The 27344-nt window shown below is 46.2% G+C and overlaps 1 protein-coding gene across 1 annotated transcript; it reads right to left on the reverse strand.

Moving 5' to 3' along the window:
- Positions 1-23685: 23685 nt before the first annotated feature.
- LOC126092913 (ESX-1 secretion-associated protein EspI-like) lies at positions 23686-24735 on the reverse strand. The gene has a single exon (XM_049908643.1). The coding sequence runs from the start codon at positions 24733-24735 to the stop codon at positions 23686-23688; it is 1050 nt and encodes a 349-aa protein (XP_049764600.1).
- Positions 24736-27344: the final 2609 nt, after the last annotated feature.

Raw genomic sequence — 27344 nt, forward strand, 5'->3', positions numbered from 1 at the left:
CGTGGAGTGCATTCGTCCAAGACTCACGGGTCCCACCGCAGGCCTTGTGGTCTGGGATACAATGAGCTACAACTATTGTTTCTGGAGTGGTCGCTAATCAGCGCTTGGTACGTGAAGAACTCTTTTCTTTTTTTTTTTTTTGCAACGTATTACGTGTCGTTCCAACAGGATAATGCGCGCCCCGAAACTGCCCGCGAAATTCAACGCGTTCTACAAGACGTACAACAACTTCCCTGGCCAGCGATGGAATTCTCTCCTGTGTACGGTCATTTGATAATCGTATCACAGAACGTCGTAACACTTACTCTAATTGGGAAAGTAGAGTACTGTTCGCCGCGGCCACAGAAACGCGTCGAATAGTCCACTCTTCTGTGGGTCGGAGAAATACAACATTGCGAATGAGGTTTTCAATTAGAAGTTATGAGAAACTGGCCTTTCGACATGGAGATGGGGTCCAACGTGCCACTGGATATGCAGGGGCCATTGAGTAACATGTTATAAATTACTATTGTCTACCCGTTTCTATTCCTCCGATTACAGCGTCATATGTGGCGAAAGGCAGAAAATGCTTCAGACAAGACGTATGTAGATTTTTCTGCATAATGTGCAAAAAAATCCGAGGGTTTCCATTGAAGGTTTTGAACTTCGTCCCACTTACGGGTGGGGTGATGGGTCGAGTGTAGTACCATTGTATGTTCTCCTCCGAGACAAAAGAATTGGAACTATAACTTTTTTTGATTCGATGTGTATTTTTCGATATATTTCAATGTCTTCAGTTAAAACGAACACCCTGGACATATACACATTTACAGGCTCCAGCTTCTATGGCTTTGACGCCCTGTAGCGTCGTTGGGTGACGTTTCCGGACATGGGTTCCTTCGTAAAACTCGAGTCTACTAAGTCCCATCCGCAACCTCTAGAAGCGTGTAACATGAATTGTGAAACAGCCGGAGGATAGGGTGAGCAGCAATCAACAACTGCTTACTGACAGTGACAATTTAGTGTATGGAAAAGTGTCGTCATTGAGAGGTTTTAGAAGGATACAGAATGACATAGACAGAATTTCCATTTGGTGTGACAAATGGCAGCATGTTCTAAATGTGCGAAAAGGTACGTTAATTCACATGAGTAGGAAAATAATCCTGAAATGTTTGAACACAATGGAGCAGTTAGTGGTGTGCTGATTGATACGGCACGTCAAGGGAATATTTACATATAACATTGCAAAGCAATATGAATTGGAACGATAACTTATAGTCGCATGTAGAGGAGGTGTATGGTCGGTTTCGGTTTAGTGAGAGAATTCTAGGATAGTGCAGCTGTTCCATAAAGCAGACCATGTATAGAACTCTAGTGTGACTCACTCTTAAGTACTGCTCTATTTTTTGGGATCCTCACCAGATCGAATAAAAGGAAGACACCAAAACGAATCAGTTACGTGCTGCATAATTCTCGAACATCCCTGTCACATATCGGTAGGTGGTACTGATCCATTTTTCTGCCACGTTTCCGTCGTTAATTTGTTGAGAGTAGTGGACGTGTTTGTTTGAGAGAAAATATTTTCGTTTTCTCGTCGGGAAGGCGTGGTTCCAGTGTTTTCCGGTGCTGCAGCCCGCTCTGTGCTTTTGTTGGGTGGAGCGGGCAGCTGTCCTCGTCGAGGGCGGAGACCGCCATGGCGCCACTGGCATGCCCCCAGAAATACTGAGCGTGAATTTTGTGCTTTCTGTGTATGGACATCGAAGGATGGGACGCCATGGCAGCACACAAGCAGCGCCAGAGAGTCGGTTGCTGTCGCTCCAAAATCATGGCGTATCCAATCGCTTGCAACACACTGCTCAGCGCGAAGAGTTTGACCTGTCGGTGGAGCACCGCTATATGACATTAATAGGTTCCTGTTAGTTAAGGCGCCTTTTGCGTGTCTAAAGGGGGAAGTTGGTCTTGTGTTCGCCTGTTTATACGTGTAATTGCAACAGCATTGAGTCGTCTTCTCCATGTGGAGCTTTTTTAAAGTTGGACAGCTGAAGGTTGTGAAACAATTTTCTGGGCTATTCTTCTTCTCGTCACCATCTGGTACTAATTGACACAGCTTAGCTGATTATTAGAGAAATGTAAGTGTCGCAATTGCGGTAACGCGATCCATTGGCAGAGCAGCTTCCAGCTTACTTATTCTGCCATGCGATTTGTGTTGCTTACTTCGTTATGATTTTTGGTCCCGTTTGTCTTATTAGCTTTGAAATCGACAGTGGCACCTATGAGAAAACCTTACTATATTTTCTCCACACAGTTTCCCATATAACTTGGTCCTTACCACAGATTAGCGACATTTTGTGTAATTTCAATTGCGATTTTTAGAGAAATTTGCTCTCCGACAATTTCATGTGAATTGTATGCTCGATAAAGAAAAATATACTGCCGAAAAAATTAGAACACCGTGTAGTTTTGCAACAATCCACATGGAGTACATTAAATAATTAAATTTAGAGACAGTAGCACAAGCAGTGCTGAAGAACCAGGTATCAACCCATGCTGAAACACCCATATTAGTACGTGGTGTAGCCTATAGGCGGTGCAATTAAAATGCTGACTTCGGCATCCAATCGGTGGTAGAGATTGCGAATACTGTCTTGGGATACGTTATGCCACCTATCTCGACCTGTTCAGATAGTTGCCGGCCGGTGTGGCCGTGCGGTCTAGGCGCTTCAGTCTGGAACCGCGAGACTGCTCCGGTCGCAGCTTCGAATCCTGCCTCGGGCATGGATGTGTGTGATGTCCTTAGGTTAGTTAGGTTTAAGTAGTTCTAAGTTCTAGGGGACTCATGACCTAAGATGTTAAGTCCCATAGTGCTCAGAGCCATTTGAACCATTTTTTCCCTCACAGCTAGCTAAGGTGCGAGGCGACGACTATCACTGTGGAAGACCAGACCACTGTGCAACGTTTCGACGTGCAATGTGAAGTGAGTCTCGATGTGACGTGCTGAGACTGAGGCAGCGGCTCAGTCGGCGGCGGCTCCCCATATGCTTGCTACACAGGGGCCGTTATCGGTGCATAGCCTGGGGGCGTGTCTTGATCTTCTTTTGTCCTAGGCGCGCTTAGTTCAGCGCCTGATTCACAGTGTTTCCTAGTGTCGACCGGTGTGCAGGCGACAGCGTACGCCAGCACAAAATTAAATGCACTCTTAGCATCTTTTCATTTGACTGTCACGCTGACGGACTACGTACTGCACCAACGTCGAGTTCTCCTCCTCTAGGTCTCTGCTGCTGTATTTTGCTTCGCTGTTCTTAACTTCAGACGCAAAGATATGATTATTCCGAATTCGCTACAGTGGAACTGTATGACATTTTTCATTCACTTATCAACTCTAAATGAAATGTTTTAGTCAGAAAAATATAGCGCTACATTAAAACGGCTTAAGCTATCTGATCACGAAAAGTCGTAACTTCTGGAATAAAAAGTAGAAGAGTAGTTGGAACAGTGTAATCATCGCAGATATTCCGATTGACGTAATTATCAGTTGCTGGTTAGGCAGCTTCAGATCACAACCCAGTATCGTTTCAGTGCCTCAACTGTTACGGAGAGAAAAGATTTGAATTATGCTACCATGTAGAAGACATCATGAAATACTGCAGACGTATGTATGATGACCATGTGATTCCTTCAACGAGGAAATTTGTACACCGACGGTATTCATAGCCTCGTGACTGCTACTTCCTTCGAGGAAAGGGCAACCCGTCTCTTTCCAAAGCATCGCGTCGGCTATATTTCCTTGTTTGTTCGTTCAGGATGTTAGCTACAGTATCCAGTTTAATTGAGTTTTTCCCATGAAATCTTGCTTTAGATGGTATCGCACTTCTATAGCGAGTTTCTAAACTCTTTGAATACCGAAACTTTTTGAAAATCTTATATGCTTCGTACATGATACGAGCAATGCGATCATAAAACTTATCTAAAACTTTGTATTTTTGCGAGATAAGATATGAGCACTAGTTTCACTATGCAATAAATTAATTAGAAAGATGACATCTTCCTCCAAACGAGTTGAAACAAAAGAACGGGTAAGGACGTGCGCTGTTGGAGATCTACGTGTTGTGTATGTGTTGTGGTCTTCAATTCAGACACTGGTTTCATGCAGCCCTCCATGCTACTCTATCCTGCGCAAGCTTTTTCAGCTCCAAGTAACTATTGCAACGTACATCCTTCTGAATCTGCTTACTGTATTCGTCTCTTGGTCTCCCTCTACGATTTTTAGCCTCCACGCTGCCCTCCAATACTAAATTGGTGACCCCTTATAACACTACCGTCTGCTACTGCTGTACCATAACCTTAAAGCTGGAAACAGGTCTTGAAATAAAACTGTTTTGTTAAAGCAATTATGGAATAAAGCAACAGAGCAGTGCTACCCTCTGGGAGGAATTTTGTTATGTTGACCGTGTTACACCTAACAGAGGTGGCTTATCGGAAAAGAAAGTCGGAATTACGTAAATATTTGAACAGTAACAAACAAAATTTTGCCTATCTGCACTGTTTAACAGATAAAGAAAACGGTCGCCAGCCTAACTAGGCAAGAGAATGATTAACATTCTCGTTCAAGAAAATAGTTATTAGTAACTTTAACGGATAAACACAACCTATACTTTGTCACACGCGAGTGCAGTGAACTCTGACACATACATATGTTTCCGGTAAGATTGAAACTAACAGTTAGAGCAGCACCAACTATTTGCAAAATTATAACAGATACCGAAACACACTATTACTTTCAGGGCTTACACAAACTGAGTGGTCTTCATAACATTACCATTAACATTCCCTCCAGGATCATAAATTGGACATAGGTTAAGTCTCTCTCAGTTAAATACTTCACTATTTAAAATGAAAGTTAGTTGAAATTCACTGACAGGTTACTTATCACTGTCTTTCTAATAAATAGATTATGGTTTTCATAAATAGAGATCTTTCCGTTACTTGTTACCTAGCATTAGCACAATAGGCAGACTGTGTATCTTGTTATACTATTAATATGCACTTCCAATACACAAGAGAGACAAACACTTAGCAATCATGAACATATAATTTTCTACTATTGCAGTTTCCCACTTTTACTACAGTGAAACACAATGTTGACAAAATTGCAAGAAACTGACTCACCTTTTGGAATTTACTACAGACTACAATGTGATCATTTACTTTATAAGCCTCAGTCTTAAGAACTTTTAATTTTGAAGTTGGCAACAGCACTTTAATAAGCAGTTTTAATAGGAATATTTTCAGCAAACAACATTTACTTTAACTCACTCTCTTGCCACATTAACTTTAACTTTATTTTTACTATGTTGAAGAGGCATTAGTGAGCAAAATATTGGGCTTTAATGTTCTTTTAGTAAGGACATTCGGATATCACTTTAGCTCAAACGGAGAGGAACCTGAGAGGTGTTATGATGAGTAGAAAAATCAGGGTAGGTACATAAATTCAGATATAAATTATCTTATATTTGAGCACACTAACACATCCATTAAGCTGATCCTTCACTGTACATCATTGTAGTATTCCGATGTAATGATTGCGCAATGTGGTGGCAACTGCATGATGTTAGGTGGAATTGCTGGACTCTGTCATTTCTTGGTGGCGATGATTGATACCAATTCCAGAATATTTCCAGCTATTTATCCATTCTTCCGAGGCATTGGAAAGCGGCAGGAAAAGCCTCTCTCGGAACCAGCACAATATGCATCTTTTATATGGCAGTGCACAGACTCGTAGCTCGTCTCGTCCCCAACTGACTATCAGTTCCACCTTTTCTACATAGGCCAACCACAATTTGCGCGCGCTACACAGTTCCGTTCCCGAGGGGAACCACTACACGTTTTACATACAAATTAACTAAGAACCCTAAGTGAGGATTAGCAGTTTACATAACAGCAACCAAACACATTAAATAAAACAGAACATTTTCACATATTGACATTTCTACCAAAAATTATTCACACAAAATTACAATCATATACAATAAGTTTTGTTCCCTCCAAATGTGACAAAGCATTTAAACGACAGATATACTACATTGCATAGAACCAGACCATGACTCAAAGTTTTTACAAAGAAAGGAGTATACAGTTTTGTGTTATCTATTCAAACGAACACATTTACAGAAGCACAGCAATGTACACTAAATGAAACAAAAGCAAAATAAATCAGTACAGCATTAGAGCTATGGTGTTACACCCTCGACGTCTCAGAACATGTCCTACCAACTGATTCTTTCTTCTAGTCAAGTTGTGCCACAAACTCCTCATCAATTCTATTCAATACCTCCTCATTAGTTACGTGATCTACCCATCTAATCTTCAGCATTCTTTTGTAACACCACATTTCGAAAGCTTCTATTCTCTTCTTGTCTAAACTATTTATTGTCCATGTTTCACATCCATACATGGCTACACTCCATACAAATACATTTAGAAAACACTTTGTGAGGTTTAAATCTATGCTCAATGTTAACAAATTTCTCTTCTTTAAAGGCGCTTTCCTTGTCATTGCCAGTCTAAATTTCATATCTTCTCTACTTCGACCATCATCAGTTATTTTGCTCCCTAAATAGCAAAACTCATCTACTACCTTAAGTGTCTCATTTTCCAATCTAATTCCCTCATCAACACCTGATTTAATTCGACTACGTTCCATTATCCTCGTTTGTCTTTTGTTCATCTTATATCCTCCTTTCGAGACACTGTCCATTCCGATCAACTGCTCTTCCGAGTCCTTTGCTATCTCTGACAGAATTACGATGTCGTCGGTAAACCTCAAGGTTTGTATTTCTTCTCCATGGATTTTAATTCCTACTTCAAATTTTTCTTTCCTTTACTGCCTGCTCGATATACAGGGTGTTACAAAAATGTATGGCCAAACTTTCAGGAAACATTCCTCACACACAAAGAAAGAAAATATGTTGTGTGGACACGTGTCCGGAAACGCTTACTTTCCATGTTAGAGCTCATTTTATTACTTCTCTTCATGGAATGGAAACACACAGCAACAGAACGTACCAGCGTGACTTCAAACACTTTTTTACAGGAAATGTTCAAAATGTCCTCCGTTAGCGAGGATACATGCATCCACCCTCCGTCGCATGGACGCACGACCGCTACGGTCGCAGGTTCGAATCCTGCCTCGGGCATGGATGTGTGTGATGTCCTTAGGTTAGTTAGGTTTAAGTAGTTCTAAGTTCTAGGGGACTTATGACCACAGCAGTTGAGTCCCATAGTGCTCAGAGCCATTTCAACCATTTGAACCGTCGCATGGAATCCCTGATGCGCTGATGCAGCCCTGGAGAATGGCGTATTGTATCACATCCGTCCACAATACGAGCACGAAGAGTCTCTACATTTGGTACCGGGGTTGCGTAGACAAGAGCTTTCAAATGCCCCCATAAATGAAAGTCAAGAGGGTTGAGGTCAGGAGAGCGTGGAGGCCATGGAATTGGTCCGCCTCTACCAATCCATCGGTCACCGAATCTGTTGTTGAGAAGCGTACGAACACTTCGACTGAAATGTGCAGGAGCTCAATCGTGCATGAACCACATGTTGTGTCGTACTTGTAAAGGCACATGTTTTAGCAGCACAGGTAGAGTATATCGTATGAATTCATGATAACATGCTCCATTGAGCGTAGGTGGAAGAAAATGGGGCCCAATCAAGACATCACCAACAATGCCTGCCCAAACGTTCACAGAAAATCTGTGTTGATGACGTGATTGCACAATTGCGTGCGGATTCTCGTCAGCCCACACATGTTGATTGTGAAAATTTACAATTTGATCACGTTGGAATGAAGCCTCATCCGCGAAGAGAACATTTGCACTGAAATGAGGTATTACACATTGCTGGATGAACCATTCGCAGAAGTGTATCCGTGGAGGCCAATCCGCTGCTGATAATGCCTGCACACGCTGTACATGGTAAGGAAACAACTGGTTCTCCCGTAGCACTTTCCATACAGTGACGTGATCAACGTTAACTCGTACAGCAGCAAGTTCTCTGACGATGACATTAGGGTTATCGTCAACTGCACGAAGAATTGCCTCGCCCATTGCAGGTGTCCTCGTCGTTCTAGGTCTTCCCCAGTCGCGAGTCATGGGCTGGAATGTTCCGTGCTCCCTAAGACGCCGATCAATTGCTTCGAACGTCTTCCTGTCGGGACACTTTCGTTCTGGAAATCTGTCTCGATGCAAACGTACCGCGCCACGGCTATTGCCCCATGCTAATCCATACATCAAATGGGCATCTGCCAACTCCGCATTTGTAAACATTGCACTGACTGCAAAACCACGTTCGTGATGAACACTAACCTGTTGATGCTACGTACGGATGTGCTTGATGCTAGTACTGTAGAGCAATGAGTCGCATGTCAACACAAGCACCGCAGTCAACATTACTTTCCTTCAATTGGGCCAACTGGCGGTGAATCGAGGACGTACAGTACATACTGACGAAACTAAAATGAGCTCTAACATGGTAATTAAGCGTTTCCGGACACATGTCCACATAACATCTTTTCTTTATTTGTGTGTGAGAAATGTTTCCTGAAAGTTTGGCCGTACCTTTTTGTAACACCCTGTATAGATTGAATAACATCGGGGATAGGCTACAACCGCCCACATCTCGTGGTCGTGCGGTAGCGTTCTCGCTTCCCACGCTCGGGTTCCCGGGTTCGATTCCCGGCGGGGTCAGGGATTTTCTCTGCCTCGTGATGGCTGGGTGTTGTGTGCTGTCCTTAGGTTAGTTAGGTTTAAGTAGTTCTAAGTTCTAGGGGACTGATGACCATAGATGTTAAGTCCCATAGTGCTCAGAGCCATTTGAACCATAGGCTACAACCCTGCCTCACTCCCCAACTACTGCTTCCCTTTCATGTCCCTCGACTTGTAATTGCCATCTGGTTTCTGTACAAATTGTAAATAGCCTTTCGCTCCCTGTATTTTACCCCTGCCACCTTTAGAATTTGAAAGAGAGTATTCCAGTCAACATTGTCAAAAGCTTTCTCTAAGTCTACAAATGCTAGAGACGTAGGTTTGCCGTCCCTTAATCTGTCTTCTACGGTAAGTCGTAGGGTCAGTTTTGCCTCGTGTATTCCAATATTTCTACGGAATCTAAACTGATCTTCCCCGAGGTCGACTTCTGCCAGTTTTTCCATTCGTCCGTAAAGAATTCGTGTTAGTATTTTGCAGCCTTGACTTATTAAACTGGTAGTTCGGTAATTTTCACACCTGTCAACACCTGCTTTCTTTGGGATTGGAATTATTATATTCTTCTTGAAGTCTGAAGGTATTTCGCCTGTGCCGGCCGCTGTGGCCGAGTGGTCCTAGGCGCTTTAATCCGCTGCTGCTACGGTCGCAGTTTCGAATCCTGCCTCGGGCATGGATGTGTGTGATGTCCTTACGTTAGTAAGGTTTAAGCAGTCTAGGGGACCGTGGACCTCAGATGTTAAGTCCCATAGTGCTCAGAGCCATTTGAACCATTTGAACCATTTCGCCTATCACATTCATCTTGCTCACCAGATGGATGAGTTTTGTGAGGGCTGGCTCTCCCAAGGCTATCAGTAGTTCTAATGGAATGTCGTCTACTCCCGGGGCCTTGTTTCGACTTAGGTGTTTCAGTGTTTGTCCCATTTCATCTACATCTACGTCCTCTTCCATTTCCATAATATCGCCGTCAAGTACATCGCCCTTGTATAGATCCTCTATATGCTCCTTCCACCTTTCTGCTTTCCCTTTTTTGCTTGGAACTGGTTCTCCATCTGACCTCTTGATATTCATACAGCTGGTTCTCTTTTCTCCAAAGGTCTCTTTTATTTTCCTGTAAGCAATATCTACCTTAGCCTCTACATCCTTACATTTGTCCTCTAGCCATCCACGTGTAGCCATTTTCCACTTCCTGTAGATGTCATTTTTCAGACGTCTGTATTCCTTTTTCCTGTGAAGATCTATATTCGAACATTTTCGGCTCCTTGAACCCAGAATCACAGAGAGTTTTTGTGGAGAATACAAATCCACAGACCATTCACGGGGTATAACCTCTAACCGCCTTGTGTCACCGTGGGACAAATGTCTCAACAGGCAGGCTTGATACTCCTTATATGGGTACTTGTTTCTGTAATTATGCCTTCGTCTCGTTTCTTTTTGAACGTCCCTTACATAATAGCCCGTGCTGTACAAATGAATAAGACAGCTTAACAATATGACTCATGAGAGTACAATGGAACACGTGCTTTGGATTAGCCAAGCGGGTTTTCATATTCAGATCGATGATTCCTTTAGTAAGGGTTGGGTACCACTAGAAACCATTGTTCCCAAGAGACTGTGAAACGATTACATTCAGGGATGAACACAGCAATCACTCGCATATCAGTCATTACATTACTGCAGACCTAGCTGGGTTTCAGCTACAATATAGCCATCATCAGTGCCGCACGCCAGGTTAGCCGAGAGCGCTAATGCGCTGCTTCCTGGATTCGGGTAGGCGCTCCGGCCCCGGTAAGAATCCGCCTGACGGATTACCGACGGAGGCCGGAGTGCCAGCCAGCCTGGATGTGGTTTTTAGGCGGTTTTCCACATCCCACTAGGTTAATACCGGGCTGGTCCCCACGTCCCGCCTCAGTTACACGGCTCGCAGACATCTAAACACATTCACACTATTCCATGGATTACACTAGACACAGACAGTTAGGGTACACTAATTCCATCCTAGGGGGTACGGGGTGGCGGCAGGAAGGGCATCCGGCTACCCCTTAAATTACCCTTGCCAAATCCGATTAACCATCTTAACCAAGATCGCTTGCGTCACTGGGGGAAAACAGCAAAAAATGGTTCAAATGGCTCCGAGCACTATGGGACTTAATTTCTGAGGTCATCAGTCCCCTAGAACTTAGAACTACTTAAACCTAACTAACCTAAGGGCATCACACACATCCATGCCAAAGGCAGGATTCGAACCTTTGACCGTAGCGGTCACGCGGTTCCAGACAGTAGCGCCACCCGGCCAGCGGAAAACAGCACAAGCACAAGATAGCCATCATCAATGCGCTTAGTAGCGAGTCATAGAGACGGGGAAAGCTTGTCTAAGCAAATGTTGTAAAAGCGACCGCAAAATCTCCGTAGCTCAATTCATACCATTAGCGTGAACTGAGCTATGGGAATTGTGAGGTAGTTTTAGCCACATTTGCTTATACAAATACAAGCTTTCTGGGTCTATATAGCTCGCTAGTAAACGCACTGATGATGGCTACACTGTAGCTGAATTCTAACAAGATCTGCAATAAAATACAAACTGATTCACTGCTGATTATGATTCTTTTAGTCATTGTCGACTGTAACTTGAAGCAGCTGCAGGGTGGGCTAAATGAAATATTTTATACCCCTTAGTATAAGCAACCATCTTACATCATACATGTACGGATGATGTTACTTGGATTGCCTATACTAAGGTGCAGGAAATATTTTCTGGGACAGTTTTAATTCGACCACAGTGTGTAACACCTTTCTTTTCCTTTCCGAAGAAGGATCTACATGTTTTTTTTTTTACAACATAGAGAGTGGTCACTCTAGTTCCCAAATCTTTTTAATGTTCTCTGGGATGAGAACTTGTAAAAACTACAGAAAAATATTAACCCTCAGAAGATGTCCGAAGTATTCTAATTCCACAATCGTAGCACGAGCAACTGTATTTACAGTAAGACGATTGCCTATTATGCTTTCTTACAAAAAAAGACCACTAGATGGTGCATTTGAGATATGACGTTGCTTATGTTTTGAAACCTGCCATTGTTTATCGTTAAAACATCGACAGCTCAGAAACTGGAGTAGTAGTTTGTCTAGAATGTGTGTCGGGAAAAAAAGTAAACTGCAGGTGAAGTTTGTCGGTGGACGATTTTTCAAGATTATTTTTGCTATTTTGGTAAATAATAATGTCTCGAATCATTTCGTACAACACTTGATAATCAGTGGGCTTTAGAAAATACTATTTACGAGTACATTCGGTTAACATAATTTTGTCGTGAGCATGTCTGTGTCAGCGATGACTTTCGTGAATATCGATGATAAACAGGTCGTGACACAGCCCGCGTCAACCTTCAGAGAGTGAAGAGACTTCCGTCTGCCATAAACTGTGCCTACACGCCAGCGCTATCAGAACTGTGTCAACAAACGGGCGGGAGCCCGCCCAGCTAGCAGCGCGGTCTAACGCCCTGCTTCCCTAGCGGGACGGCGTGCCGGTCCCCGGCACCAATTCGACCTGCGGATTGGTGTCGAGGTGTCCGGTTTGCTGGCCAGTCTGTGGATGGTTTTCAAGGCGGTTTTCCATCTGCCTCGGCGAATGCGGGCTGCTTCCCCCTTATTCCGCCTCAGTTACACTGTGTCGGCAACTGCTGCGCAAACACTGTCTCCAAATACGCGTACACCATAATTACTCTACCACGCAGACATTTGGGTTTACACTCGTCTGGTATGAGATGTTCCCTGGGGATCCACTGCGCGCCGAACCGCACAATAACCCTGGGTTCAGTGTGGGGCGGCGGGGGAGTGGATGGACTGCTGCGACCTATTGTGGGGTTGTGAACCACTGAGGGCTACGGCGGGATGAAGCCTCCCTGTCGTTTCTAGGTCCCTAGTTTAATACACAATACACACACAATGTGTAAGAACTTGGGTTTTCTAGTGAATGTAGTCAAGCCACAGTACAGCTGTTCTCAACTTGTATCAGTTCGCCGCTCAGTAATGGTGCCTCATTTAGTGAGTTCTGAACATCAAGTCCACTTGTGCAGTTTCATAGCTACAACTGGGCCTGGCGAGCAAAGACAAGCTTTGTTGTGATTAATAAAGTATTACTAATTCAGAGTGTTCTAATTAAGAGTCATATTACTAGCCACTTTAGTGTCCAAGAAGTTGGACACAACAGAAACATCTGCTTACAATCGATTCTGCACTATTTGACCGAATCTCAAAACAATCTCCCACCAACCGGAAAAGAGATATGATCAAAAAATAAGACCGAGGAAATGAAAATGATTGTACGATATCGTAACAGGATCCTTCTGTTGCACTTTACGTGTTGCGCCGAATGGGCCTTTAATGCCAAATGGTCTACAACAGCTTGTCTACCGCGAGTCATCGATAAAACCGCTAAAGGCAACAGGAGACTTGGCGCCATTCTTCGTCACTACAGTGGCAGCTGTCGCAGAGCTGTACATGCTGGACTTGGTCAGGATGGTGTTAGAAGAAAACCTTCGAAAGAAAAGACTGTTTACAGTAACCAGTGGATATTTTATTTCTGCAAAAGATTTGGACAGTCATCAGGTGCACAAATTTTTATGAAATTAAGTTCTTCAGTAGTTTCGGCTAATTAATTTGCTGTACTCAGATCACACAATTACTCTTACATCGGGAATCAATCGTCAAGTAAGCTCTGGACGATGTAGTCCTTCCTTCAAAAATTTTATATAGTACTAAATAAATGTCGTGTTACTAGGACCTCCCGTCAGATAGACAGTTCAACGGGTGCAAGTCTTTTGATTTGACGCCACTTCGGCGTCTTGCACGTCGATGGGGATGAAATGATGATGATTAGGACAACATATCACCCAGACCCTGAGCGGAGAAAATCTCTGATCCAGCCGGGAATCGAGCTCGGGCCCTTAGGATTAACATCCTGTTGCGCTGACCACATTTTTTCCTAAATTTTTATTTTATTTTATTTTTATTTTTTGTTTAGTTTTGTTGTGTAATTGATCAGAGGCCTTCTGCGCCCCGCTGCGAATATGTTGAGTCACGTCTTCTCGAAATTGATGTGTTCCGTTCAATTGTTCAGAAATGTTCATTGGTTCAAACAGGAAGCCTTCTTCTCTCTTGGCTTAACGCATTCCAGCTGCGAGGCAGGTCGTGGAAAGCACTCCCAAGGAAGTTCGAGAAAAATGGTCTGTATTTTGGGTGACGGACGACGACATAATGATGGTCATTGAGGTATGTCCAAAAACTGAGTGCGGAGTCTACAGTTTGGCCAGATAGGTAGTGAATGGCATGTCTGCGAATCCAATTCACAGCATTGGTCTTTGTCCGAGGAAAATAGTCACGTTCCGGAAATAATAATGAAGAGGGAGTAATCCGATCCGGAATGTCCCGGGTTAGAAAAGCCACAATACGACGAATCAATTTCCAAACCTCCGCCGCCGGTCCGCAAACAAACCGATGTTCGTCAGTGTCTGGTACTTCACACGTGGAACATAGAGGTGATTCGGCGAGGTGGATACGATGAAGGCGAGATTGGTTGATTTGCTTACTATTGACAGTTAGGTACCAGACAGATTGAACATTCGTGTCAAGGTAACAGGCGAACACCGCGCGCCATACATGACGCCAGTCAACCTGGGGGAACTTTTGTTCAATCGGGTTAGGTGGACGACCTAATTGGAGGACATTGTATACTGCCTTTGTCTTGAGTAAAAGCTGTATTGGTAAGGTGAGGAGTAGATAACTGAGTTCAAGAAAGAAGTATTTTATATAATGGAACTGGTCCGGAATATCCAAGATCATCACTGGGGCTGACAGTGAGACCGGCGTATATGTCGACAGGAGGAGACCACTGAGTCTCGTTGGGTAACGTGTCCATACCGTCATCTGGTAGCTGACAAATAGAGCGCGAGCTCTATCCGGCACGTGAAACAGACCTATCCCACCTCGTTCACGGGTAAGAGTTAACTTTGAACAACAACCCAGAGCTGACGAACGATGCCATCGCTGCCAACATGCGACGTGCCACAGTAAGCGGGAAAGGTAGAACTTGTGCTACATGGGGAACCCGGGATGCGATATATATATTGACATATCGAGCTCGTTGGAGAATATCTAGGGATCGAAGGCGATGGTCCATAAGACCTGCTCTGATCATTAAAAGGAGGCGTCGGCAGTTGATGGTGGCTGAACGCTGGAGATCAGATGAAAAATATATTCCCAAACAGCGAATGGTATCAACGGTGGTGAGAGGTGTAACGCACTCCACGGTAAGTCCCGTGCCAATGAACATAACTTGTGACTTACGTACGTTTAAACAGCTACCCGACGCCTCACCATAAGTTGCTACCCACGTCAAAACAGCTCGAACATCGTCGGCATTACATAAGCAGATGACTACATCGTCAGCATAGTCCGTGCAACAGAATCGGTAGCGATCTATGGACAACACTACCAAACGTTGTCTTAGTCCACATAGCAAGGATTCCAAGGAAAAGGCGTACAAAAAAGGGCAACCTTGACGTACGGATCGACCTATTGTTATCGGAGGAGTGAGTCTGCCATTGTATATAATCCTGGACGAGGCACCCCGCAGAAGGCGCATCACTACCGTGATAACGGCGACTGGGAAACCCATATGGTGGAGAACGGCCGTAAGGAACGAATGGTCAACCTTATCAAAAGCTTGACTAAAGTCCAAAGACGCAAGTGTCCCAGACAGGCGTTGAGCCTGGGTAACGGCGATCATATCCTTGTAGCGGCATAAAGCCGTGCGGATATTATTATCCCCTCCCAAAGATGCTTGGTCTGACGACACAACATATCGGGCAACGTTTTTAAGTCGTGCCGCCAAAAGGCGAGTGAAGATTTTCATATCACTGTTAAGGAGGGTGATGGGCCGATAATCACTGATATTGTTGCCACCATGCGGTTTATGTACAGGAATAATAATTCCTTCCGTGAAAGCGTCCGGCACAGGTACGTCTGGAGACATCAGTTCCCGACAGATGGAGGTGAAGGTGGACTCTAACAAATCACGGAAGGTGCGATAAAATTCGAGGGGAAGACCGTCGGATCCTGGGGAGCGATTGATGGTTCCTGCGGATCGCATCGTGGACTTCATCATCAGTCACCTCTCACATCAAGTCAATCGCCGCATCCCCTGGGATACCACCGAAGTTGAGCTGTGAGACTTCCTCGATCAACTCTGGGGAATGTGGAATTGCGGCGTAGAGCTGGTGGTAGTGGGCGTGAAGCACATTCCCTATTGCAGATTGGGTTACGTAGCGACGCCCTTCTTGGTCTGTTAGGACGTGAATCAATTTTCGGCGTCGATTTTGGCGTTCTTGGATGATATGGTACATCGACGGATGTTCATGAGGCATGCGATCAGCAGTACGAGATCGCTCCTTCCAAATGCCTTCGCATGAGATTGGAGATTTGGGCCTTAGCATGGTTCATCCTTGTATGGCGCTCAGGGGAGGCTGTTATCGTGGAGCATTCTCGTAAGATCCTGCAGTAAAAGTCCATAGTGCTCTTCCTCCAGGCGACAACATCTTTGCCATACCGGATCAAAGTTTTTCGAAGAGCAGCTTTTGCACACTAGATCCACCAGGATATGGTAGACGGATACGTGGGACGGCGTCAATTACATATGATCCAAGTGTCTTCTATTAGAAGTCGACAGTCAGGTGAATTAAAAAGTGCCGTGTTCAGTTTCCATAAATCACGGCCGTGCCATACTGCCTGTCTTGTGAGCACAACGTCACAGAAGTAAGCCTCATGATCTGAGAAAGCAACAGGCCAGATTTCAGCGTATCGAGTGTGTTGAATTACGGATCGCGAGATGTAGATGCGATCCAGTCGGCTAGAGGAGTGGACAGTTTAGTACGTAAACCCCATAAGATCACCGTGAACATGTCTCCACGTGTCGACAAATTGTAGTCACGTGACGACTGTTCCCAGAGCTGCGCATGGTGAGTGACGCGGCAATTGATCCTGAGGTCGCTGGGTGCAGTTGAAGTCTCCACCCATGACCCAGTCATCATGTGGTCCCATAAAAAGGGGTGTAACTTCATTCGTGAAGAAGGCATTGCGTTCACGACGGTAGCTGGAGCCCGACGTCGCATAAATGTTGACGATGCGTACACCAAACAGAGTAAGGGCCATACCTCTGCCGTTGGGGAGGTATAGGACATCTTAGGAAGGGAGGCCTTCTCGTAAGACGATGGCGACACCACTACCGGTGTCCGAAGCGGGAGAAAGATGTGCCGTGAAGCCATGTGGTGGTTAAAAATCGGCGACATGCACTTCCTGAAAAAGCGCAATATCTATGTCCGCATCATAAATCATATCGCGGAGCAGCGCTAGTTTGTGGGGCGCACGAATGGTCACGAAGTTAATCGTTGCGACACAACAATGCTGGTGTTGGAGTCCCAGAGGCACAGGTGGGGCTCCTTCTTCAGGAGCAAGAGGTCGTCATTCCTGCCGGTCCGCTGAAGAGGCTGCTATTTTGGAGAGTTTGCGGGCGCGGGCGCAACCGATGGGGGCGCCCAGTCATCAGCACCGTCCACCCCAGTCCATTCGATCTCCACGTCGTCTGCCCAGGAGACTGATACTGCGGTAGGGCATCGGCTGTGCACATCATCCACGTGGAGAGGAGACGTAGTTTTCGGCTCAGCAGATAGGCTCTCTTCAACGTCGACCTGTGGGGGATATGGCGCCAGTAAGGAGGGGTGTTCGTTGCCAGTGGTCGCCTGTGGCGCGTCGTTCACATCAGACTTGTGGTCATCAAAGAGCGGTTTGTCGTCCATCTTCGAGTCTGCATCCCTGATATCCATCTGTAGAATGGATTCATCAGGGGGTGTACGGCTACGTTTCTTTCTCTTTCGTGGCGATCCTTGTTTTCGAACATGCCGTTCAGAGTTCGATTGATGGTGGCTTTTGTCTGATTCCGGACCAGTCCGAAGGAAAGCAGAAGTAGGTACCACTCCCGGCTCAATGTCCATCTCAGTAGCATTTTCAGTCACCGTGCTGCAAAGATTCGGCAGGTCAGGATCTGGCTTCTGCAGCACCTCCGAAGGAATCTCAGCAGCAGTTGCATCTGCCTGATCAGACGACATCAGCGGAGCAGGAAGACCCTGTGTAGAGGTGCTACCTTCCTGGGCAACCTTGGCATATGTGACAGGGATCTGAGTGATCACCACTGGGGGACGCTTCCTCGCCGACTGGCGTCTGGATCAGGCGGCGTCGCATGCAGGCGGATCTGACGTGGCCTTCTTGCCCACAACCCGCACATGTTCGGGGTTGGCCGTTGTACATGACAGTGGCTCGCACCATGCCAATCGTCAGGTATGATGGTATATGTTTTTTCAGTTCAATTTTAACCTGACGCACACCATTAAGGACATGGTAGGTCGTGAAGGTTTGCCATTTTTCCTCTACGTAACTGATGACGTTACCGTATGGTTGTAACGCAGAGACAACTTCGTCCTTCGGCACTTCAAAAGGTAGTTCAAACACCGAGAATGTGGTTAGGATCTAAATGAACTTCTTCACGTAGGAACGTTTCAACTTCATGTGCATGTGGTCGCGCATGTTCCGCTGGGAAGGAAACTTTAAGGGTCGCACGGCGGTAAGCGCTCGACATGTTGTTCACAGTGGACGGACACGAGCCTTAAAGCTACGACGCGGAAGTAAACAACGCTGGCAGCGGAGCACTGGCCAGCGGGCAGTGCCATCTGCATGCTGCCACAGCTGAGAGCCGACTATCCACTGAGCTACCGTGGGTAGTACTGTAAGGCCGCAGAATAAATGGTGAGATTTGCACCTTACATGAGACCTTTACAAACTGCAATGAGAAGGTGAAGATGACACCTAACGTAAATCGACAATTATGACAACATTTGCCTATCAATATGTAATGCAAAAAGGGATGACGGTCAATTGACGGTAATTAACACACCATTCCTATACAATGCATGTCTTTGAGCAGGAGGTAGAACAGGGAATGCGAGTTGAGTCGCTTTCAGTTTTGAAAAGCCAGCTCCACAACGGCGTAGAGAAACCGCGCTGTGGGAGTTACGCCGGCAACCACTTGAAGGGGTGGCAGAAAGGAGAACAGCGACCGCGGGCCAGGTGATTCACGCTGGAGGGCCGCCTGTAGCGAGGGCATCGGTACAAGAGCAGAGAAGAAGCTTTAGAAAACTGTGTTTCGAAATTCCAACGGGATACGAAGGAAAGAAAGTGACGCATTTTTGTCCGGCGAGTGTGACACACAGAGTGATCAATGTACGAGGTGCATTCAAGTTCTAAGGCCTCCGATTTTTTTTCTTATTAACTACTCACCCGAAATCGATGAAACTGGCGTTACTTCTCGACGTAATCGCCCTGCAGACGTACACATTTTTCACAACGCTGACGCCACGATTCCATGACAGCGGCGAAGGCTTCTTTAGGAGTCTGTTGTGACCACTGGAAAATCGCTGAGGCAATAGCAGCACGGCTGGTGAATGTGCGGCCACGGAGAGTGTCTTTCATTGTTGGAAAAAGCCAAAAGTCACTAAGAACCAGGTCAGGTGAGTAGGGAGCATGAGGAATCACTTCAAAGCTGTTATCACGAAGAAACTGTTGCGTAACGTTAGCTCGATGTGCGGGTGCGTTGTCTCGGTGAAACAGCACGCGCGCAGCCCTTCCCAGACGTTTTTGTTGCAGTGCAGGAAGGAATTTGTTCTTCAAAACATTTTCGTAGGATGCAACTGTTAGCGTAGTGCCCTTTGGAACGCAATGGGCAAGGATTACGCCCTCGCTGTCCCAGAACATGGACACCATCATTTTTTCAGCACAGGCAGTTACCCGAAATTTTTTTGGTGGCGGTGAATCTGTGTGCTTCCATTGAGCTGACTGGCGCTTTATTTCTGGATTGAAAAACGGCATCCACGTCTCATCCACTGTCACAACTGACGAAAAGAAAGTCCCATTCATGCTGTCGTTGCGCGTCAACATTGCTTGGCAACATGCCACACGGGCAGCCATGTGGTCGTCCGTCAGCATTCGTGGCACCCACCTGGATGACACTTTTCGCATTTTCAGGTCGTCATGCAGGATTGTGTGCACAGAACCCACAGAAATGCCAACTCTGGAGGCGATCTGTTCAACAGTCATTCAGCGATCCCCCAAAACAATTCTCTCCACTTTCTCGATCATGTCGTCAGACCGGCTTGTGCGAGCCCAAGGTTGTTTTGATTTGTTGTCACACGATGTTCTGCCTTCATTAAACTGTCGCATCCACGAACGCACTTTCGACACATCCATAACTCCATCACCACATGTCTCCTTCAACTGTCGATGAATTTCAATTGGTTTCACACCACGCAAATTCAGAAAACGAATGATTGCACGCTGTTCAAGTAATGAAAACGTCGCCATTTTAAGTATTTAAAACAGTTCTCATTCTCGCCGCTGGCGGTAAAATTCCATCTGCCGTACGGTGCTGCCATCTCTGGGACGTATTGACAATGAACGCGGCCTCATTTTAAAACAATGCGCATGTTTCTATCTCTTTCCAGTCCGGAGAAAAAAAATCGGAGGCCTTAGAACTTGAATGCACCTCGTACTTTAGGCGTCTAGAATGGGCACAAAACGTCCGATTGGCGGAAACTCACTAGGAAGAAGAAAACTACTTAAGTTTCGATGCAGTTTGATAGAAGGGACATTGCGATTGGTAGAGGGTGGCTCCACAAAATAAGAGGAACACTCCTATTGGTCGGAAAAAGCTATGACGTGAAAAAGGAACCCAAGTGGAGGGAGGCAATTCTTCCATGAGACGACAAGAGAGAAATTTTGAGAGAGGACTCTTCTCTGAAATGGCGTCAAGTGCAGAACGGAGCGCTTAACGCCCCGTACGACGCAGAGAAGTAATCCGTGTGGACGCTGCGTTCACAGCGGCTGCACGCCAGCTAAAATTAGCTGTAGCAACGTTTAGCTCCAACTATGGAGGAGCGAACCAGCCAAATTAGTTAATTGTTCTTGCTTCAACAATGCGGGTGTATATCGCCAGATAATAAGACATAGGGAAAGTTTCTGCTGGAAATTTCAGCAAAGGCCAGATTAGGTTTGTAGGAATTTCAGTGGGAGAGAGCGGCCTTGCAGACGGCAGCACGTCGCAGCTTAAGGCAAATACGGCGTGCAGAGGCGTAAACTTTGTTGGTTCACGAGCTTGCGTTCACTGTAAACTCGAGCGGCCTTGGGTAATCTTGCGCTCAAATTTGTCACTTTACTAACCATCCATCATAGCCTTGATTGTCATCCTAAAGAGTAGCGAACTTTAAACCGTAATCGGAGGACTTTCATAGTACTGACCAACATCCTAGCGTATGTGTAGGAGGAATTTTGTAAAGAAACGTCCAATTAAAATTCCATATTATTGTGCTTAGGATTAATGTAAAGAAACTTTCAATTACACTTTCATAATATTGTGATTAATGTTAATGTTATTTCAGACGGTTAATATTTAACATTGTTGTGTGTAAACTTATTTCACTTTTTGGTGTTGGCAAGATGCGTTATCCATTGTGCTCTTTTTATGTTGGCGAGTTGAAAAGTGTGGGAGAAACTGTAATTTGGTGAGAAATATTGCGTCACTAAACATTTCATTTCACCTAAGACACGCCGGCCGCGGTGGTCTCGCGGTTCAAGGCGCTCAGTCCGGAACCGCGCGACTGCTACGGTCGCAGGTTCGAATCCTGCCTCGGGTATGGATGTGTGTGATGTCCTTAGGTTAGTTAGGTTTAAGTAGTTGTAAGTTATGGGGGACTGATGACCACAGATGTTAAGTCGCATAGTGCTCGGAGCCATTTGAACCATCAATCACCTAACACAGTTGTTCTCAATTCAAGAATAAACAAGCAAAAACAAAACCCCGCAGCCTTACAGTACTGTCAATTAAGTCAAAAAGTAACGTAAACTGTTTCACAGTACTATGTAAAAAAAAATTAATGAAGGTCTCCGTCGTCTGTATGATCTTCTGAGGATGGCAAATTAATTTGCCGAAACTAGTCGAGAAGTTGAATCAATAAAAATTCGTGCAGCTGACAACTGATTATTCCTAGTCTTAAAACGTACTTCACAGCTGCTGATTGACAGCCATGAATAAAATTTCCCCAAAAGCCTACGTTTAAGGGGTACATCAAACTCAAACTCGCAACGCAACACGTGGCCGTCGCAGTTAAAATGAGACGCATTGAGCCCGCAAAGGAAGGAACTGGTGGGCACGTGTGGTCGCAAGCAGGGGAGCGACGGATTCTGACGAACCAGTCCGGCGCGCCCCACGTGACCGCCGCAGAGGCCTCCTATGGGCGGGCAGAGGGTGCTTCAGTGGGCGTCCCTCCGTCAGCGTGTGGCGACGTTCACGTGGGCTGACGGAGTGTGTTACGCAAAACCTCCAGTACTAGGCCAGCCCAGGCTCAGCCACTCGTCTTACCAAAGACGCTGTACCGTATCTCATGTGGAAGGCAGTTAAAATGGAAAATCCGAGACAATTTTGAGAATCCGTTTTTACTTTCATTAGAACTGCTGAACAAGCATATTTCTTCCCCTTTCGTGAGAGACGTTTTAGGGACGCTAAGAATGTGATAGAAATTATAAAACTGGATGTACGTTTAAGTGGCATATCATTTGAAGGGGACACGGTTTGCAAATCATATACACTGAAGTGCCAAAGAAACTGGTATAGTCACGCGTATTCAAATACAGAGATATGCAAACAGAAGACGGCGCTGCGGTCGACGTCGGCTATATAAGACAACATGTGTCTGGTGCAGTTGTTGGATCGGTTACTACTGCTACAATGTCAGGTTATCAAGATTTAAGTGAATTTAAGCGTGGTGTTACAGTCGGCGCACGAGAGATGGGACGTAGCTTCTCCCACGTAGTGATGCAGTGGGGATTTTCCCGTACGACCATCTCATGAGTGTACTGTGAATATCAGGAATCCGGTAAATCATCAAATCTCCGACATCGCTGCGGCTGGAAAAAGATCCTGCAAGAACGTGGCCAACGGCGACTGAAGAGAATCGTTCAACGTGACAGAAGTGCAACCCTTTCGCAAATTGCTGCAGATTTCAAGGCTGGGCCATCAACAAGAGCCAGCGTGCGGATCATTCAACGAAACATCATCGGTATGGGCTTTCGAAGCGGGAGAACCACTCGTGTACCCTCGATGACTGCACGACACATAGCTTTACGACTCGCCTGGCCCCGACGTTGGACCGCTGACAACTGGAAAGATGTTGCTGTTCAGACGAGTCTCATTTCAAATTGTATCGAGCAGATCGACGTGTACAGGTATGGAGACAACCTCATGAATCCATGGAACCTTTATGTCAGCAGGGGTGCGTTCAAGCTGATGGAGGCTCTGTAATGGTGTAGGGTGTGTGCAGTTGGAGTGATATGGAACCCCTGATACGTCTAGATACGACTACGAGAGGTGACACATACGTTAGCCTGCTGTCTGATCATCTGCATCCATATGACTGATATTGTGCATTGCGCTGGCAATACCAGCGCGACAATGCGACACCTCAAACGTCCAGAATTGCTAGAGAGTGGCACCAGGAACACTCTACTGAGTTTATGCACTTCCGCTGGCCACCAAACTCCCGAAACATAAACATTATTGAGCATATCTGGGATGCCTTGCAACGTGCTGTTCTTCACCCCTCGTATTCTTACGGATTTATGGATAGCCCTGCAGGATTCGTGGTATCAGTTCCCTCCAGCACTACTTCAGACATTAGTTGAGTCCATACCACGCTGTGTTGCAACACTTCTCATGCTCGCGGGGGCCCTACACGATATTAGGCAGGTGTACCACTTTCTTAGGCTCTTCAGTGTAATAGTTTAAACTGATATGGTTTTACGTTTGTGAAAGTGAAGTGAACATGACCGGCCCTGTGAGTTGGCTCTCTGTGTGAGCATGCTGAAGGGACGCCGCCGGTGCGAGGGCGGCGTCAGGAAGACGGCTTCTGTGGCAGACGTGGGTGGCTCTAGGGCTGAGCGACTGGAGCTGCCCTTGCGGAGGTTGGCAGCCGCAGTGGGTGGGTAGGCGCAGGCGCCGCGGGTGGGTAGGCGCAGGCGCGGTGGGTGGATAGGCGCAGGCGCCGCGGGTGGGTAGGCGCAGGCGCGGTGGGTGGGTAGGCGCAGGCGCGGTGGGTGGGTAGGCGCAGGCGCGGTGGGTGGGTAGGCGCAGGCGCAGTGGGTGGGTAGGCACAGGCGCGGTGGGTGGGTAGGCGCAGGCGCGGTGGGTGGGTAGGCGCAGCCACGGTGGGTGGGTAGGCGCAGGTGCGGTGGGTGGGTAGGCGCAGGCGCGGTGGGTGGGTAGGCGCAGCCACGGTGGGTGGGTATGTGCAGGCGCGGTGGGTGGGTAGGCGCAGGTGCCACGGGTCGGTAGGCGCATGCGCCGTGGGTGGGTAGGCGCAGGCGCGGTGGGTGGGTAGGCACAGGCGCGGTGGGTGGGTAGGCGCAGGCACAGTGGGTGGGTAGGCGCAGGCGTGGTGGGTGGGTAGGCGCAGGCGCCGCGGGTGGGTCGGCGCAGGCGCGGTGGGTGGGTAGGCGCAGGCGCGGTGGGTGGGTAGGCGCAGGCGCCACGGGTGGGTAGGCGCATGCGCCGTGGGTGGGTAGGCGCAGGCGCGGTGGGTGGGTAGGCACAGGCGCGGTGGGTGGGTAGGCGCAGGCACAGTGGGTGGGTAGGCACAGGCGTGGTGGGTGGGTAGGCGCAGGCGCCGCGGGTGGGTAGGCGCAGGCGCGGTGGGTGGGTAGGCGCAGGCGCGGTGGGTGGGTAGGCGCAGGCACCGCGGGTGGGTAGGCGCAGGCGCGGTGGGTGGATAGGCGCAGGCGCCGCGGACCTCGGGCGGCTGTCGCACCAGAGGACGGCGCTCGCTTCAGTGGGCGGCCACGGAACCAGCATGGCTGTGGGGCCTTTGAGAAGTAACAGTCATCATTAGCAGAATGCCATGGAACGGGCTCTGTTCAACAAATAAAGGCAATTAGGCAATTTAGGTAACTATGATCTACAAATCTGCATTTATCATCTTCGTTTCTTAACAAAAATTCAAAATAGCCTTTACACCTAATATGCAGTACTTTTACTGTTCAGATACAGATATTCTTAGATACACAGTTATCCGCGATAGTGACTCTGCGTGGCCCCATGCCAAGACAGAAAATTTGACCATTTAAAAGAAACTTCAGTGTAATAACACAGAGCACTGAAAGACCGATGTTGAAACAGGGCCACAGGAATAGACAACATTACATTAAAAACTGTGATAGCCTTGCGGAAGCCAGTCGTGACAAAATTCTTCCATCTGGTGAGCAAGATGTATGAGACAAGCGAAATACCCTTTGACTTCAAGAAGAATGTAGTAATTCCAGTGTCAAAGAAAGCAGGTGTTGACAGGTGTGAAAATTCCCGAACTATCAGTTTAACAAATCGTGGTTGCAAAACAAAACACGAATTCTTTACAGGCGGAGGGACTCGTAGAAGTCGACCTCGAGAAAGATCAATTTGGATTCCGTAGAAATGTTGGAACACGGGAGGCAAAACTGACCCTACGACTTACCTCAGAAGACAGATTAAGGAAAGGCAAACTCACGTTTCTAGCATTTGTAGACTTAGAGAAAGCTTTTGACAATGTTGACTGGAATGCTCTCTTTCAAATTCTAAAGGTTACAGGGGTGAAATGCAAGGAGCGAAAGGCTATTTACAATTTGCACAGTAACCAGATAGCGGTTACAAGAGTCGACGGGCATGAAAGGGAAGCAGTGGTTGGGAAGAGAGAATGAGAGGGTTGTAGCCTATCCCCGATGTTCCCGATGTTACTGAATCTATATATCGCGTAGGCAGTAAAGGAAACAAAAGAAAAATTTGGAGTAGCAATTAAAATCCATGGAGAAGAAATAAAAATCTTGAGGTTTACCGACGACATTGTAATTCTGTCAGAGACAGCAAAGCACCTGGAAGAGCAGTTGAACGGAATGGACAGTGTCTCGAAAGGAGGATATAAGATGAACAAAAGCAAAACGAGGATAATGGAATGTAGTCGAATTAAATCTGGTGATGCTGAGGGAATTAGATTAGGAAATGAGACACTCAGAATAGTAGATGAGTTTTGCTATTTGGTAAGCAAAATAACTGATGATGGTCGAAGTAGAGAGAATATAAAATGTGCACTGGCAATGGCAAGGAAAGCGTTTCTGAAGAAGAGAAGTTTGTTAACATTGAGTATAGATTTAAGCGTCAGGAAGTCTTTTCTGAAAATATTTGTATGGAGTGTAGCCATGTATGGAAGTGAAACATGGACGATAAATAGTTTGGACAAGAAGAGAATAGAAGCTTTCGAAATGTGGTGCTACAGAAGAATGCTGAAGATAAGGTGGGTAGATCACGTAACTAATGAGGAGGTACTGAATAGAAACGGGGAGAAGAGGAATTTGTGGCACAACTTGACTAGAAGAAGGGATCGGTTGGTAGGGCACTTTCTGAGACATCAAGGGATCACCAATTCAGTACTGAAGGGCAGCGTAGAGGGTAAATATCGTAGAGGGAGACCAAGAGATGAATACACGAAGCAGATTCAGAAAGATGCAGGTTGCAGTAGTTACTCTGAGATGAAGAGGCTTGCACAGAGTAGAGTAGCATGGAGAGCTGCATCAAACCAGTCTCTGGACTGAAAACAACAACAATAATAACAAAAACCACTAATCTATATATCTTAGCATTAAGGAGGGCTATGTCTAAGTGTGCTTAGGTACTCACCACTATATTTGCCTGATGGCTACTGCTCGGTTATTGGACGAGATCGTGGCTTAACACTTAGAGTGTGGCTGACGTAATATTATTGCGCTTGCGTGAAATGGGAATGGTTCAAATGGCTCTGAGCACTATGGGACTTAACATCTATGGTCATCAGTCCCCTAGAACTTAGAACTACTTAAACCTAACTTACCTAAGGACAGCACACAACACCCAGCCATCACGAGGCAGAGAAAATCCCTGACCCCACCGGGAATCGAACCCGGGAACCCGGGCGTGGGAAGCGAGAACGCTACCGCACGACCACGAGATGCGGGCGAAATGGGAATGTGCGGTGGACGTTATGTTAAGTCACACCAGTTATGAGGATTTTCCGGGATGTCAACCCGTATTTACGGCTCCCACAAACATAACATCCGTCATGTCAGCAGGCTTCTTAATTTTTGCTAAACGTTGGTGGCGATATCACCAGAATAATTCGTCGTTTTGAAACGTTTATTACTGTCTCGTGTTTCGGATGCATTAGCTGACGTTCAACTTCTCACTGTTTCATGTGTTTTGTGTGCTTTTTTCTTGTGTTCAGAATATGTAGTGAAGAGGAGAAGCGTCTGAAGCACATAAGAAAGTCCTTGACGCGTCTGCCGGTGATGGGAACGAAATATCTGATGACGATTCAGATTACTCAATTCTCTTATTATTTTCGAAGACTGTATTTTTATGGAGAGTTTTCTTGCAGGTCAATCAGGACATCAATCAGACCG

The sequence above is a fragment of the Schistocerca cancellata genome, chromosome 7, assembly GCF_023864275.1.
Source record: "Schistocerca cancellata isolate TAMUIC-IGC-003103 chromosome 7, iqSchCanc2.1, whole genome shotgun sequence".
Taxonomy (NCBI): Eukaryota; Metazoa; Arthropoda; class Insecta; order Orthoptera; family Acrididae; genus Schistocerca; species Schistocerca cancellata.